General features: G+C 33.1%; 1 protein-coding gene and 1 pseudogene across 1 annotated transcript; both read right to left on the bottom strand.

Annotated features, from left to right (window-relative positions):
- Positions 1 to 511: 511 nt before the first annotated feature.
- Positions 512 to 2,523, bottom strand: LOC112006127 (ankyrin repeat-containing protein BDA1). Its single transcript, XM_024038427.2, has 2 exons — positions 1,878 to 2,523; positions 512 to 1,619 (listed from the first exon to the last, which is right to left on the bottom strand). Exons 1-2 carry the CDS (start codon positions 2,502 to 2,504, stop codon positions 894 to 896), a joined length of 1,353 nt encoding a protein of 450 aa, XP_023894195.2. The 5' UTR covers positions 2,505 to 2,523; the 3' UTR covers positions 512 to 893.
- A 7,118-nt stretch (positions 2,524 to 9,641) lies between these two features.
- On the bottom strand, positions 9,642 to 11,934 carry LOC112006128 (tryptophan N-monooxygenase CYP79A68-like; annotated as a pseudogene).
- Between the last annotated feature and the right edge of the window lie 3,569 nt (positions 11,935 to 15,503).

Here is a 15,503-nt window from a genome sequence, read left to right as displayed (position 1 = left end):
ACACTATTCTGTAATCCCCTCCTCATTAATACGGCCAGAACGTTAGTTGTGGTCATTTAATGTGAAGGTGATAGCTTGCCTTAGACTTGCTCCTTCACCGTGCTCTCGTTGTCGACGCGTGGCACTTGCCCTTTCGTCCTCTGATATTCAAGAAGACCCCCCCTTGGTGGTGTGGTGCTTGTGTACTTCTAAGGTCTCGGATGTCCGAGGACGAGATCGTCCTCGGACCTGTTCCTTGGAGGCTGGACATCGTACTTTTATCCTCGGACCCCACATGCATCCTCAGCATGGGCCTCTAGGCCTGGTTTGAAGTGGGCCGAGGTTGCCTGACTTTCTGGCCCCACAATACCTAAATTTTAAAGATAACATTTATTGTTGTTATGTTTCCATTGAGTCACATCAACAACCATATTCTCATTTTCTTTCCATTATTTTAAAAAAATGTATATAAATATTAATGTATGCAATAATTAAAATTTTCATCATGCGAAGACTGCTTTGCGCACATTAAAGCCATAGAAGCAACATCATTTGGATTACAAATTTGATTTACAAATTCAAAACTTAAATAATGCAATGGCAACTAGATTGCTTTATTGCAAAATTCATTATATTCAATGATGACATTCGGTACTTGCCTTAGAAACATTAGCTAAATTTTACACTCAAAATTTCTTAGCAGGAAAGGAAACAGTAAAAATTGACACACATTTAAGATGCATAGAGCTCCAAGCTTGGCTTACTTAAAAAAAAATAAATAAATAAATAAAAAAATTCCCCTGTCAATTCTTCCTCCATGAACAAATCAGCAAATGACTTAGCATTGAACCTCACAATCTTTTATAGTCCATTTGAATTAGGAGAGAGTAAATTAGAGTAGAATTTGCTGAAAATTAGAGACAAGCCTTATAAGACCACGCTACACAAGTAGCAGAAGTATTTAGTAGGAAGATACAAAGAAACAGGGCAATAGAAACATACCAAAAAAGGTCCCAAAATCGAGTTGGGATTATGACGGTCAAGGAAACTATATAGCAAACAGATAGGGAAAGAAGAGATAGGCGGACTATTCGATAAATGCGTTGGGTTGGAATTAGAAGAAGAATTGTTGAGTACGAGAGCATAAATGTCAAAGAATTTAATGACAAGAACACCCAGAAAGGAAAATATCGAAGATCAACAGGTGTCCCTGCTTCGTTTGGAATAGGAGCACTTGAATTGAATTTTCTGGTGGCCGGTAATGTGGTATTGGGTTCAGGATGGTAGTCATCTTGCCAAAGTCCCCCAGGAGGGCTGAGTACTCCTTGATAGGTGACAGTCATAAGAAGTGTAGCAACCACCAAAAGCATATTGCGCCTGTCGTCTGATATTTCAGTCCATTCACCAAGACAATGCATTCTTGCTTTCTCAACATGTGAGAACATGGACCATAGGTAACGTGCATAATAAGTTACTCTAGGAAGAGATGGAGCTCGAATAGCTCCAACACGCCGTAGCATAACCTTGATCTCACGGTTTTCTATTTGATTTTGTTGTATCAAGATATCCCCTGCTGTCTTCTTCTCTAAATTCGTAGCGTATATATTAATACCTGAATATAATAATAACCTCTTCACAGCCTGCAAAATGTAGTGATACACCAAAAATAATTAATCGTGATGTATTTTTTTTTTTTTTTTATAAGAATCGTGATGTATTAATTAGTAGCAATTTCCAAAGCTATCGAATCACAAAAAGATAATGGTTTTTTGGCATAAGTTTTAGACATAAGCTCTTAATTATGATCCTACAGTTGATCACTACATATAGATGTTCACAACACAAACTTTGCAATGTTTCTTTAGTTCGTAAATAATTGAGGAATGTAGAGGACTTGCCTTGGGTTGATTTTTGTATACTGCAATGTGCAATGGCGTGTTGCCTTTCTCGTCCTTCCAGTTCAGGACTTTACTCTCCCACAATATTGAATGTCGAGACCAATTCTTTCGGAGCCATCGCACCAAGCGTATAAAAGCATCCAACTTGTCGTACTTCAAGGCAATGTGCAGAGCATTCTCATTTCGAATTGTCACATCTTCAATAGAATGTGGACAGAACTCAAGAAAATTTTCCAATTGATCAAGGTGATCATCTGTTGCTGCTACATAATGCAAGGGGGTGACACCCTCCCTTCCTTTTACACGGAAAAGTTCCCCATCTACCTCTAGAAGCCGACGCACCAGCTCGCCATGCCCATTTTGTAGAGCAAGGTGAATAGGGCTGAACCCATTTGGGTTAAGCTTCCTAGAAAATGAGGGCTTTAATCTCATCAGCTCCATGGCAAATGGGATGTGCCCAGCATGTGCAGCTATGTGTAAAGGAGTATCAACAAATGATAGCTTATCTATGTACTCCAAAAGTTGTACATACTCCTCAATTATGATGTAAAAGGCATCAATATTTCCATTTTGAGCAGCCTGCTTCATCCTCTCAACTCTCTCGTCCATATTTGAGGAAGTTGACATATTATGGTATGATTTTCCTTGGTATGAACTTCTTGATGTGTGGCTTGAATAAGTAGTGCCGCATACAACAAAGCCATTGGTTCGGCTATTTGGTTTGGGAGGTCTCCTCAAGAAGTCACCTGATTAACTTTCACTTTGTGTTAAATTCTTATTCCTTCATGGGTTTGGCTGGCTTTAATTTGGAATATTAATTATTTCTATTTGATTTAGATTATACTCTCTTTTTACTCTTTCCTTAAGTCATAGCCTTCCTTATATTTGAAAGAGAGGTTTTTCGGTTTATTTTGCATTTGGGTTAATTTTGGAGAATTGCTATGTCCACAATATTTTCATAACAAATCTTAAGTAACAAGATGTTTCTAGTTTTAATTTGAATTCACAATTGAAATTCCTTTTTTACCCACCAATAACAACTTGCCACATAGTATTTGTTGTGAACATGCTGTGGACATAACATTTTTTTTTAATTTTGAAAAAGTATTTTGTATTACTATTGTGATCTACCTATTTTTAGTAAGACTTATCTATTTATTTTTTATTTTTTTCAGATCCTTTCTAGTAATGCTTGGTATGATGTTTTAAGAACTATAGGTGGAGCGTAGTTTGACTATGATACCAATTGATGTAACGTGGGCGTGGCTCTGATAATAACATTTTGCCACCCCTACATTTGATACTCCAATTCAACGATGACTAAGTGGTAAGCTGCTCTGATACACATCAAATCACTCCTCTATTAGCTGAAAGTGCGCCTCATTATCTGATAAACTGTGAATTTTGTTGTGGTCAATGTTTTTGGATATGCATGGTTAAATAAATTCTGTAGCTTCATCATCTTTTTGTTTTTGTACCTTCTTTTCTGTTCTTTCATGTGATAGCTTTTGTAAGGAACACACAATCCGCGTTCAAAAGTTATAAGATGTTCATCATATATTTATATGACTAGGGATTAGACAGGAGGCTTCCATTTCATCCCAAAAAAAAAAAAATTAAAGAGTATCAAATGGTTCTCACGTTAGGTATAGGCTATTAGGCACAAAAGTTGGAATGGAAGTTCCCACGTTAGGTATAGGCACAAAAGCTGAAAAGAATTAATGAGTTTTAGCCTTTAGGTGGTTCTGCTCACGTTAAGTATATAAGCACAAAAATTGGAATGGAAGGCTAAAAGTTTTGGAACATGACCAACTTAAGGGTTACTTCAAGTTCGACATGTATTGAAGAAGTTTTCGCTCAAGTTCATCATCCCCCATTCAAGTAGTAGCCGTTATGGTTTAGTGGCAGCTTCAAAAATTACATATTTAAGTCTAAGAGGCAAGTTAGGGATGGCCACGTACGGGACAAATTTGGGTCAGGTACACCTGAGCCTGACTTAAAAATTATTGCAGTTGATACCCGAACTCCAAAACCCAATTACCACTCATACCTGATACCTACCCAAATTTCTTGCCAATGGAGACCCAGTCCCGACACTAATCTCTCCCTCTCTCTCTCCCTCTCTCTCCTTTCCTATTTTAAAAAACTATAATCTATATTCTATATATATATATATATATATCTGAAAGTTAAAACATAACATTTATTGTTCGAGTCCAAATCTTCTGTCCCACTTTTCCTATTCCACTCTATACTCCACTAATAAATACTTGCCACATCTTCACCTAATTAATTAAATATTATCATTATTGATTTATTAATACTACAATTATTAATTAATAGTAGTATTTAATTAATTAGATGAACACGTGACAAATATTTATTGGTGAAGTATAGAGTGAAGCAGGAAAAGTGGGATAGAAGATTTAGACTCTTATTGTTCTACGCTCTTGTTGAGCTACAATATCAACGGCCACATCATTCACTCATTTTAACATTTTCTATCATTTTTAATTCTTTTTTTTTTCTTTTCAATTTTCCAATTTAGTGTTATATTTTCTCTAAATTTCCCTCCGTTTTACTTTTCATCTGCTATCTACTTTAATACCACTTTTCCTCTATCCCTTAATCTTCCTTTATTTTTGGCTTTTCTTATTCTCCTACTCTTACTATAAATTTACAATTCTCTTTCCCATTTTATATATAGTTTTCCTACACAAAAAAAAAAAAAAAAATGTTATTTCTCTCTTTCTCTCTCTCAATTTTTTTTTTCTTTCCATTTTATATATAGTTTTCCTACACAAAAAAAAAAAAAAAAATGTTATTTCTCTCTTTCTCTCTCTCAATTTTTTTTTTCTTCTTCCTTTTTTTGAATTTTTTTTCTTGCATCTCTACTATAAGTTGATGAATTTTTGTATTATTTGGAACTCTACTTTGGATTAATGTGATTAAATTTTGTATTTTTTAAGTTATTATCTTTTTTATTCTCTTTAATTTCATAGATGTTATCATATTGCGTTATAAATATAATATATAAGAATATAATATTATTTTATTATATAACATGACTTGAATAATTTGGGGTTTATTAATATTTTTTTTTACATTTTTTTCTTCTAATATTATTTTCTATAAATGTCATATTATTCTCACTCACATTCTCTTTTGAAAAAGTGATTATTATCTCTCTTTCTCTCTTGATTTTTTACTCTTTCTAGCAAATTTTCTTTATATTTATAAATCATTGTGATTTTTTTAAACTCTATTTTGGGTTCATACGTTTTGGTGTTGTATTTTTTTAGTTCCCCATCACAAGTAATCTCTTTCTCTCTACAATAAAATTTAGGGAATAAATTATTTATATTCAATATAAGTTTGATATAAGTTTTGATTATCATGATAATCTCTTTTAAGAGAATGAATAATTTGAACAATTTATTTAAATAAAAACAATACATTCATATATTTATTTTTCTTAAATGTATAATCAACCTCATGCAATTCATTTAAAGTAATTGCATTTAAACAAATGAGTAACTACCCTAAATATTACATTTGTATATTCATGGCCTTTATTTTAGAAAGACTTTCACTTACAATTAACTGTACTGAAGTGAATTGAAATGCTGTGTTAATGTGGTTCAATAAAAGCGTAGCAACAATAAATATTATGTTTAAGATTTTAGATATTATGAGTTTTGTGATTCTTTTTTTTTAAATAAATTTGGATTTAGAATAGGTGTTTTCAACCCAACCATGGTTTTTTTCCATTATGTAAATGAACAAAAAATATATTGAAGTAGACCAAAATGGACCGAAGTGGTTTGAATGGACCAAATTAGACTAAATGGAACGAAGTAGACCGAATAGGAACAAGGTGAACTGAATAGAACTAAAGTGGACCGAATAAGAACAAATGGATAGATTAGGACCAAAGTGGACTGAATAGGACAAATGTGAACTAAATAGGACCGAAGTAGACAAAATGGGACACAGCCAACTCCAAATAATTAATGGGACATAGCCCAATGAAAATTGAAAACCAAACCTATATTTATTTGTTCTTTTATTTGTATTGAAAGGAATACAAAGACAATACGATCATTTTTTTTTGGCATGTAAAAAAATATATAGGTCATATTAGATTGTGACCCAACCCTCAAAGGACTAGATAAGGGTCATAAGGTTACTAGCCTTTGAGGGCTCAAACTTGATCTAGCCAAAACCCAATCAAGTCAACCACTTTGCTAGGTCTAGTCCATAATTGCTCCATGATATACACATGGAGGTAAAGTACTATGAGTACAAATTTGGTAAGGATGGGGTGTTAAACTCATGTTTTACATTATCCAATAAATGATTGTTACATCAACATTTTACTTAAATATGTGATAAGATAATGTAATATGTTGGGATTGAAGGGATAAAACATAAGTTTTACACCATGTTGTTACAGAATTTAATATCTTAATAGAATTCACATTATTTTCGTTAAAAAAGAAAAAGGAAAAAAAAAATAAGATAGACCTATTAAATGGATGAGTCAATCAAGTTCATATAAAAAAAAAAAAAAAATCATTTTAAACTACTTGTAAAATATGACCCTTTTTCTTGTTACTTTTAGGATTGGGTCAATTTCAGGTCAATGCATATTTTTCATATGCAAAAACAATATAGTAATAAAAAAAATGAATAAATTGATTATATTGTGTCTGTCTTTCTTTCAATACAAATACAAATACAAAAAAAAATACTCAAATACTCGAAAATAAAAATTATTAAAAAAATTATATTTTAAGTTTACAAGCTCAACTAATATTATCATCACCTCAAAAGAACTAAAAAAGAACTAGCTACCAGGGACAATATTAAGTTATCAACCTCCGCATGTATGCTTATTCCTATTGCATATAAAATAATAACAACATTAAATTAGAAAAAAAATATATTAAAAAAAATCTTTAAAAATAAAAAGATAACATGTTACGTAAAGGAAAAATAAGAAAATATATAAGATAAATTGCATCTCACTCAATATTAGTAATAGATTACATGAAAATCAAGGCCATTGAGTCGTTACAAAGATAATTGATTTCCACAATAAGAGTCGTCTCATACAGATTTCATAAATTTAAAGTTCTCATAGGTCATTAATTATTTCGTTCTAACTTTATCAATCCTTCCTTTTCTTTCCTCTATCTTTACGGTTAGCACCACCTATCTCCACAACTCTATAATTTTATCATTCAACTAAAACCATGGAAGTTAAAATTGTACCAGTACCAGTATTAGCCATACCGGGAAAATATATCATATAAACTAGCCATTAAGTTAGTACTGGTACTCCTTTAAAATATACTAGAAAAAATAGCGGGTTACACCAGCCTATACCTAGCATACTCAGATATTTTGGCTGGTATAATTAAAAGAAAAAAAAAGTTAAAATTTTGAAATTAAAAAAAAAAAAAAAAGTGTTATTTAAGCTAATGTATTGGTTAATTAGTGTACTTAGGCTAATATTTAGACTTATAGAATATTTGGACTTTAAATTTTTTGTTAATAAACATAAAAATTAATAAATTCATACTTTCATAAATAAATACAAATATATATATATATATATATAGAAATATATAAATAACATGTTTTCTGAAATGGTACTCTAATATCAATCAATATCGAAATATTTCTTTCTTATGAACAAAACAAAACAACCTCCAGTACAAAATTGACTCATTTGACCAAAAAAAAAAAAATTAGTTTTCTTATATATTGGATTCGAATTCAAATCCATTATTCAATGACAAAAAACTTTATAAGTGAAATAAATTAAAATATAAGTGAAATTATTAATTACACATTAATTATGCCTATGAAGAGTTTTTTTTTTTTTTTTTTTTTCTTCAGATAGTTTCAACTTATGGTGTATGCTTTTGATGATAACTTTTTATTATCAAATCTGTACAGCAATCGATTTTTGGTGTTTGTGAAGATTGAACCACAAATCTCTTATTCAACCATTAAAGACTTTACCAATTGGTTGTTCGCATTAAGGTCAATCTTCTTCAACTCACGTGGAATGCTCCTTCTAAAACTTTGTAGAATTCTTGCAAACAGCACCACAATAATAATATTTACTCTTTTTTTTAAATACAATAAAATTTAAATTATGATGTTCTTTCTATCTCCATGATAATTATTCTTATTATTTAACCAAAACATTAAGGGCATGTTTGGTATACTAAATAGTAATCTTTATTATAGAAAATAAAAATTATAAAATATATTGTAACGAAATAACGAAAGTTATTCATAAGTTTGGTTATGAGATTAGAATAAAACTTAAGATTTATTTTAGAAAATATCTTACTCAAATAATAATATTTTTTAAAAATTTGAGAGAGAGATGAGTTATTTTTCATGATTTTTTTTTCCATAATTGTTATTTGCATATGGAAAGTTTATTTATTTAAAAATATATTAATTTTAGAAATTATTACACCTAATAGTTATTTTTCATTTTAAAGAATAATTATTCATAAAGAATTACTATTCATTGTAATAAAAATATTGTCAAACTACTAAATAATTAAATCGTAGAAAAAATTATTACACTACAAAACATGTCCAAATTGATTTTCTATTTAAGAAAAATTCGAATAATAGTCTCTTATTCAATGATAAAATATATTAGCAAATAAAACTAGAATACCACTTGATATATAGCATTAACTACATGAGATTAAATTCTATAAGGACGTGGTGTAAAACTCATGTTTTACCCCTTCAATCCCAACATGCCACATCATCTTATCACATATTTAAGAATAAACACAATCATACTTGTAGGGTTGGTATTTGTGTCCCAGCCCAAAAACAATTAATTTGTAGAATATGGGTGAAAGAGCTAGGTTAAGTATGGGATTGATAACAATGGATCACAACTTTCAAACACAAGCCAACATGAATCTACACGTAAAATCTGAAAATCTGAAGAGCTACACTATTGCTTATCTGATGAACAAAAATCTTAGGGTTGCAATCAAGCTCTCCCCTTTTCTTGTTAGGAGCTTCCTTCCTTTATATAGTCACCCTTCTCCTCATCTCCATCGTCCACTTATTCCTCATCCATGAGTTTGCTTAAGTACAAGTCACGTCAGGCATCTTCTTTTAGCTCTGTGTGAGTGGCGGTAGGTTAGGATGCATTGTTCAGGGGTCTTCTCCACATAAATGCGGCCAGAAAAGTTGCTGTAGTACATTAAATACGGTGGTAGCAGCTTTCCCCTTAGATATTTCTCTATCCTTATCGTTCCATAGCATACTCAAAGCTTATCTTGATCAGGTGGAGTCCTCGGAAGTTCATTTTGGCCTTTCACACATTCAATTGATTTATAATATTGCGTCAGAGGATTACAACCTCTTCAGACAGGAGATATCCTCTTCGGATTGTGATAATTCTTCCTTCTGAGGGTCCCACTTCCAGACGGGCCTAGCTTTTTCCATCTTCTTCTTCTCGGTCGCAAAATAGCCCTCCTATGGGCCTTCGGCCCATTACATTGGGCTGGGCCTTTTTTCCCCCACAATACTCAATCAATTCTAATACGCATATATAAAAACAACCAAATTATGAATTTATTGAGATGTTATTATGTGTGGTAAGATGTATTGAATTTTAAGTAAAATGATGATGTGACAATCACTTATTAAATGGTGCCTCATCTTTATAGAATTTAATCTCTAACTACTCATTAGCTTAATTATCAATTAAGCTGGGTACAAATGAGCAGGCAAGCGTGGTTCTACATACACATGCAAGGGTTTGGCAAGGAAGAGTCAGTCATTCTCTTTAAGGTCAATCTTCTCCAACTCAGGTGGAATACTCCATGTAAAACCTTGTAGAAGTCTTGCAAATAGCATCACAGTAATGAGTGTTCCTAGTGTACCACCCATGCACCCTCTCCTTCCTCTAGTGAAGGAAATGAACCTCAGGCCAGGTTCTGCAAGCCCCAACTCATGTGAATTATCCTTGAAATGTCGCTCGGGGATGAACCTTAAGAGGTCCTCCCAAACTCTTGGGTTTTGACCGAGGCCTAATCGGCTTAGCAAGACTTGGCTACCTTTAGGGATGAAGTAGCAGCCACAGTAAGATCTTCTTTAGCGACATGGGGGAGATTGAATGGTGCAATTGGGTGAAGCCTAAGAGACTCCCTTGCACAAGCCACCACATAGCTTAGGTTAGGAATGTCTGATTCTTCAACAAGTCTCTCCTTTCCAACCACCCTGTCTAATTCCTCTACTGCTTTTTGTAGCTGCTCAGGTTGGTTTAGCATTTCTGCCAAAGCCCACTCCGCTATATTGGAAGGATTATCCAGAGTTGCAAGGAGTAGTTCCTGCATGAATAACAACAAGGCTATTAATAGGTATACAGAACTAAACTTTTTTGTAAATATATAACATGGACATTTCTGTAGGGAGGAAACTGAAAGGATCCTCTAGAATTCTTTTATTTTATATTTTATTTGAGATAAAAATTCTACTCTAGTCTAAAGTAAGTATATATATGCGTAAAACTTTCTCCTGAAGTCTTAAACTCCAGGCCTTACCCCCCACTCCACAAGAACTTGTGGCATGCTAAGGATGTGTGGTAGTAGAATCCCCTAGAATTCTTAGAGTAAATAGAAAATAAATCTTATTTATGGAGTTCTTTAAATCTTATCCATAAATTTATTACAAAAGATGTGAGTGAATATATTCAAAACACTAATAATTAATATTTCTTTAAATGACACTAACTAACTGGCAAAATTAAATTCATTCATCTCAAAATTGATAAATTTGAATCAATGATAAAAAGAAGAAGAATTCCAATCAATGGTTTAAACAAGAAGTTATTTGTAATTTCGTATACTATGCAAATAATATCCATCAATTAAAAATGATTAAGTGGATACTTCTTTTCTTATCAAACCTAGGTTTGTTTTCAATAGTGAAAAAAAATAAGTAATTATTTGGTATCTAATTAAAATGATAATGGAGTATAAAAGTCAGGTGAAAATGGGAATAATATCTTAAAAACCGATTAAATGTTAAAGTATATCACCGTGATTTGTGCTTTGATCTCTGCCACTGATAGCAATGGCTTCCCATTGTCATCCTTAACTGAAATGAAAACATCAAGAAGGTCTTCAGGCTCGGTCCTCTTCCCCTCTTTCCACATTTCTATTCTCTCATTGATAATCGGATCCTCATACTTTTTGATAGCATTCAAAGCATTCCTCACAGTCTTTTCATGTCCATCTAAATCTAGTGGCTTCAAGATTGGCAAGTAATCAGAAACACACAATGCATACACATACAAAAGCATAGTAAATAGTGCTTTAATATGCTCTTGTTCTTCAACACAAGGCCCCCCATCCTCTCTTCCTTGCCTATAGTACCTTCTGTTGAACATCATTCTCCTTATAATATTTCCAGTGAAGTGTCGGGAAACTAACCTTACATCAACAACCGAGCCTGATTTGCATGTATTGTTAATCACTCGGAGAAGATTATCGGCTTCTTCCTCTCGCTTACTACGTAGCCATTCGAGTCTTGTCTGGTTCAATATCTCGTGAGTGAGCACCTTCCTCATCTTCTTCCATTGCTTTCCCCAAGGTGCAACGACTACAGTCAAGAACCCATCACTGAACATACTAGTGGTGACTGTGATAGGCCTTGATGCCATCACTGCATCATGTTGCTTCAAAAACTCCATGGCAATCTCTGGGGAAGTTACTGGCACAACATACCCTCTTCCTAGACGTACACAAGCGATTTCTGTGTTCAACTCTTTCATGAGGCTATGCAGCCACCTATATCTAGGTTTTTTCCTCCACATCTCTGGCAGATTTCCAACAATAGGCCATGGTTTTGGGCCAGGAGGGAGGGGGGCTCGCTTGCTTTTGGTGAAGATTTTTGAAAGAAAGAAGAAGATGAATGCAAAGAGAAGCGCAAATAAGAAGGTTACATAAATGAAAGCATATTCAGACCCATGACTGAAGAAGAAAGATAAGGACATGGTCGATATAATGTCAAACATATATGGCTGCGTCTTTTCTACAAGCTACAAAGATGGGAGTATATGTAGAATGCTTTTGCAAATACAATACCATGGCTATATATACAATGAATTCCCCATGATTTTAGTTAATTAGGATGGCAAGCTGTAAAAGCTATTTATTAATTAATATTAATTACTGTTAATTAATATTGATTAATATTAATTAATAAAGATGGGAGTATATGTAGAATGCTTTTGCAAATACAATACCATGGCTATATATACAATGAATTCCCCATGATTTTAGTTAATTAGGATGGCAAGCTGTAAAAGCTATTTATTAATTAATATTAATTACTGTTAATTAATATTGATTAATATTAATTAATATTAATTACTGTTAATTAATATTAATTACTGTTAATTAATATTGATTAATATTAATTAATTAATATTAATTACTTTTAATTAATATTAATTAACAGTAATTAATATTCATTAATATTAATTACTGTTAATTAATATTGATTGAGATGGGGCCATGCATGCTTGGTTTTCTCATGTTTATAGAGTATAATGCTATAGTTTCAAACTATTTTACAAAATTTTCCTCACTGTTTATTAATTAATATTAATTACTGTTAATTAATATTGTATTGTTAATCACTCAGAGAAGATTATCGACTTCTTCCTTTCGCTTACTACGTAGCCATTCGAGTCTTGTCGGGTTCAATATCTCATGAGTGAGCACCTTCCTCATCTTCTTCCATTGCTTTCCCCATGTGCAACGCCTGCTGTCAAGAACCCATCACTGAACATACTAGTGGTGACTGTGATAGGCCTTGATGCCATCATTGCATCATGTAAGGTTGAAATTTATCAACTATCTTGTTGGTTTTATTCCGTACCAATTTACTTGTAATTTAGCACTTAGTAACCATGTATTTAGGTGGGATTTATGTAAGGATAGTGTGTGAAAAGAGTGTGAAGAATTGCTCTACTTTGTGCCAAGAAGCAGGACTCGCGACTGACTCGCGGCTTGCAAGCCGCCAACTGCTGTGCACCTGAGAAGTATGCGGGGAGGTGAAGGGTCACGCTAGCTGTCGCACTACAGGACAAAAGTCCCGGGCTGGCCAGGCCGTTATCGCGCGACTTGAACTCGCAACTTGGACTAGTCGCGAGGCCAAGCTGCCAACCAGCCTTGTTTAGGAAAAACTGACTCTTCGTATTCCAAACACACACCACTATATATAGACCCTTATACCCACGAAATGTAGAGAGCTTCTAGAGAGAATTTTGTGAGAGAAACCCTAGAGAAAAACAAGATTGCCTCATCCCCAATCTTCACTAAGAGACTCTCCAAATTCCTCTACTCTCTTCCTCTCCATTGATACATCATTGAGAGTTCATTGACCAAATCTTTTTCTCATCGCACCCATGTTTGTGAGAAGACTCATTTGGTGCTAAGGGAAGCAGTTTAGAAGGAACCAATGTTCATTGGTTGATGCTATGGTTTAGTAGCGGAATCCGGTAAGCTAGAAAAGAAAAAAGTTTGGCGCAACCTCGTTGAAGCAGGAAGTTTAGAGGGCTTAGGTACCTGGGTAGATTAAGCTTGGAGGGTCTATTGCTGTTCATGTATCCCAATTACATTTTCTAATGAATTATTGACCGCTTTGAGGGTGGCAAAGAAGTTTTACACCGAGAGTTTCGGTTTCCTCTTCGATAACACGTCGCGTGTTGTCCTTATGTTTGCATCTCTCTTCCTTTATCTTTGCATTTTATTTTCTCCTGTGGATATGATTATAATTGGCTTAGATTGTTTATCAATTCTGTGTTTGGCTTATGTTCATGTTCTGCACATTAATTGTTTGATAAGCTTGAATTGATATTTTGTAATTTGGGTCTAAACGTTCAAGGGTGTTTTACACACATATTGAACTTTCACATCATGTTGCTTCAAAAACTCCATGGCAATCTTTGGAGAAGTTACTGGCACAATATACACTCTTCCTAGACATACACAAGCGATTTTTGTGTTCAACTCTTTCATGAGGCTATGCAGCCACCTATATCTAGGTTTTTTCCTCCACATCTCTAGCAGATTTCCAACAATAGGCCATGGTTTTGGGCCAGGAGGGAGGGGGGCTCGCTTGCTTTTGGTGAAGGTTTTTGAAAGAAAGAAGAAGATGAATGCAAAGAGAAGCGCAAATAAGAAGGTTACATAAATGAAAGCATATTCAGACCCATGACTGAAGAAGAAAGATAAGGACATGGTCGATATAATGTCAACCATATATGGCTACGTCTTTTCTACAAGCAACAAAGATGGTAGTATATATAGAATGCTTTTGAAAATATAATACCATGGCTATATATACAATGAATTCCCCATGATTTAAGCTAATTAGGATGACAAGCTGTAAAAGCTATTTATTAATTAATATTGATTGAGTTGGGGCCATGCATGCTTGGTTTTATTATGTTTATAGAGTTATGTTATAGAAATACCTCATTGTTCTATCTAAAGAGACGGAACAGGGGTTTGGCTGTATATTCAATGATTTACACATGTTATGTGTTTGTTGTCTTGTCCGAGTGAAGAATGAGTAGAGTTGTTCTGCATAAGTCAATTAATAGTTGGTGGGTGATGTGCATAGTTTTTTTAATCTCTGAAGTGAAAGATTGAAATATTTATTGGTGCCAAACTACAAAAACTGTTATATAATAGATCACGTATTATATAGCTGTTGGGTTACTATTCTTTTGTTTGTTTAGTTCGTCTGCTGCCTTGTTGTTTTGTCTGTTTAGTTCATCTAAATATTTGGTTTAATGGTAATGGAAAATTTGGAGCTAACATTTCTATAATTTGGTAAAAGAAAAAAAAGGTGAAAATTTTATAGTATTGTTAAGTGGTAGGAATATTTTCAAATTCGGTTAGGCAGTTCTTCGTATCTCTAATTAAAAGTTTTATCACAGCTTTCAAGGTAGAAGACTGCAACTGCCATTTTTTGGTCCTGTTTGGTAGCTCTTTAAAAATAGATTCTTAGCATCCATATTTCATTTCTCCTTTTAATTAAAGATAAGAAACCAAAAAATTGAGCTGAAAACACCATATTTCATGACTTAGTAGTATGTAAAATTCAAATCCCCGATTATTAATGACAGCCCTTGTGTCAAAATTTACAAAACTCAAGCTACCTAATTTCAAATGAAGATGAATACACATAAAAGATTGTTTAGTAATTAGAAAACAGCATGAGAATAGAATTACAAAATGTGAGGATGAAACCATCGAATGTGGAAAAAAAATTGTTCAGTAATTAGTACAGTCACATCTAATGTTGGAACTATACAATGTGAGGATGGAACTATCAAATGTGAAAAAAAAAAAAAAAAAAAAAAAAAAAAACACCGAATGAGATTGCACTTTTTTTTTTTTTTTTTTAAATAAGGACCTATGGCCACATTTAAAATGCGGCCATAGGTTAAGTCTATAGCTGCGTTTTAAACGTGCCTATAGACTTACATTAAAAATAAATAAATAAATAACTGAATGGGTTTGCACTTTCTCTTTTTTTTTTTTTTTT

Source organism: Quercus suber, unplaced genomic scaffold, assembly GCF_002906115.3.
Source record: "Quercus suber isolate HL8 unplaced genomic scaffold, Cork oak 2.0 scaffold_156, whole genome shotgun sequence".
Classification (NCBI taxonomy): Eukaryota; Viridiplantae; Streptophyta; class Magnoliopsida; order Fagales; family Fagaceae; genus Quercus; species Quercus suber.
This window is presented reverse-complemented; position numbering and strand designations above follow the sequence as displayed.

Coding starts and splice junctions, on each gene's coding strand:
- LOC112006127 (XM_024038427.2), bottom strand. CDS start 2,504: ATGTCAACTTCCTCAAATATGGACGAGAGAGTTGAGAGGATGAAGCAG. Junction 1,620..1,877: donor TATACAAAAATCAACCCAAG/GCAAGTCCTCTA, acceptor TACATTTTGCAG/GCTGTGAAGAGGTTATTATT.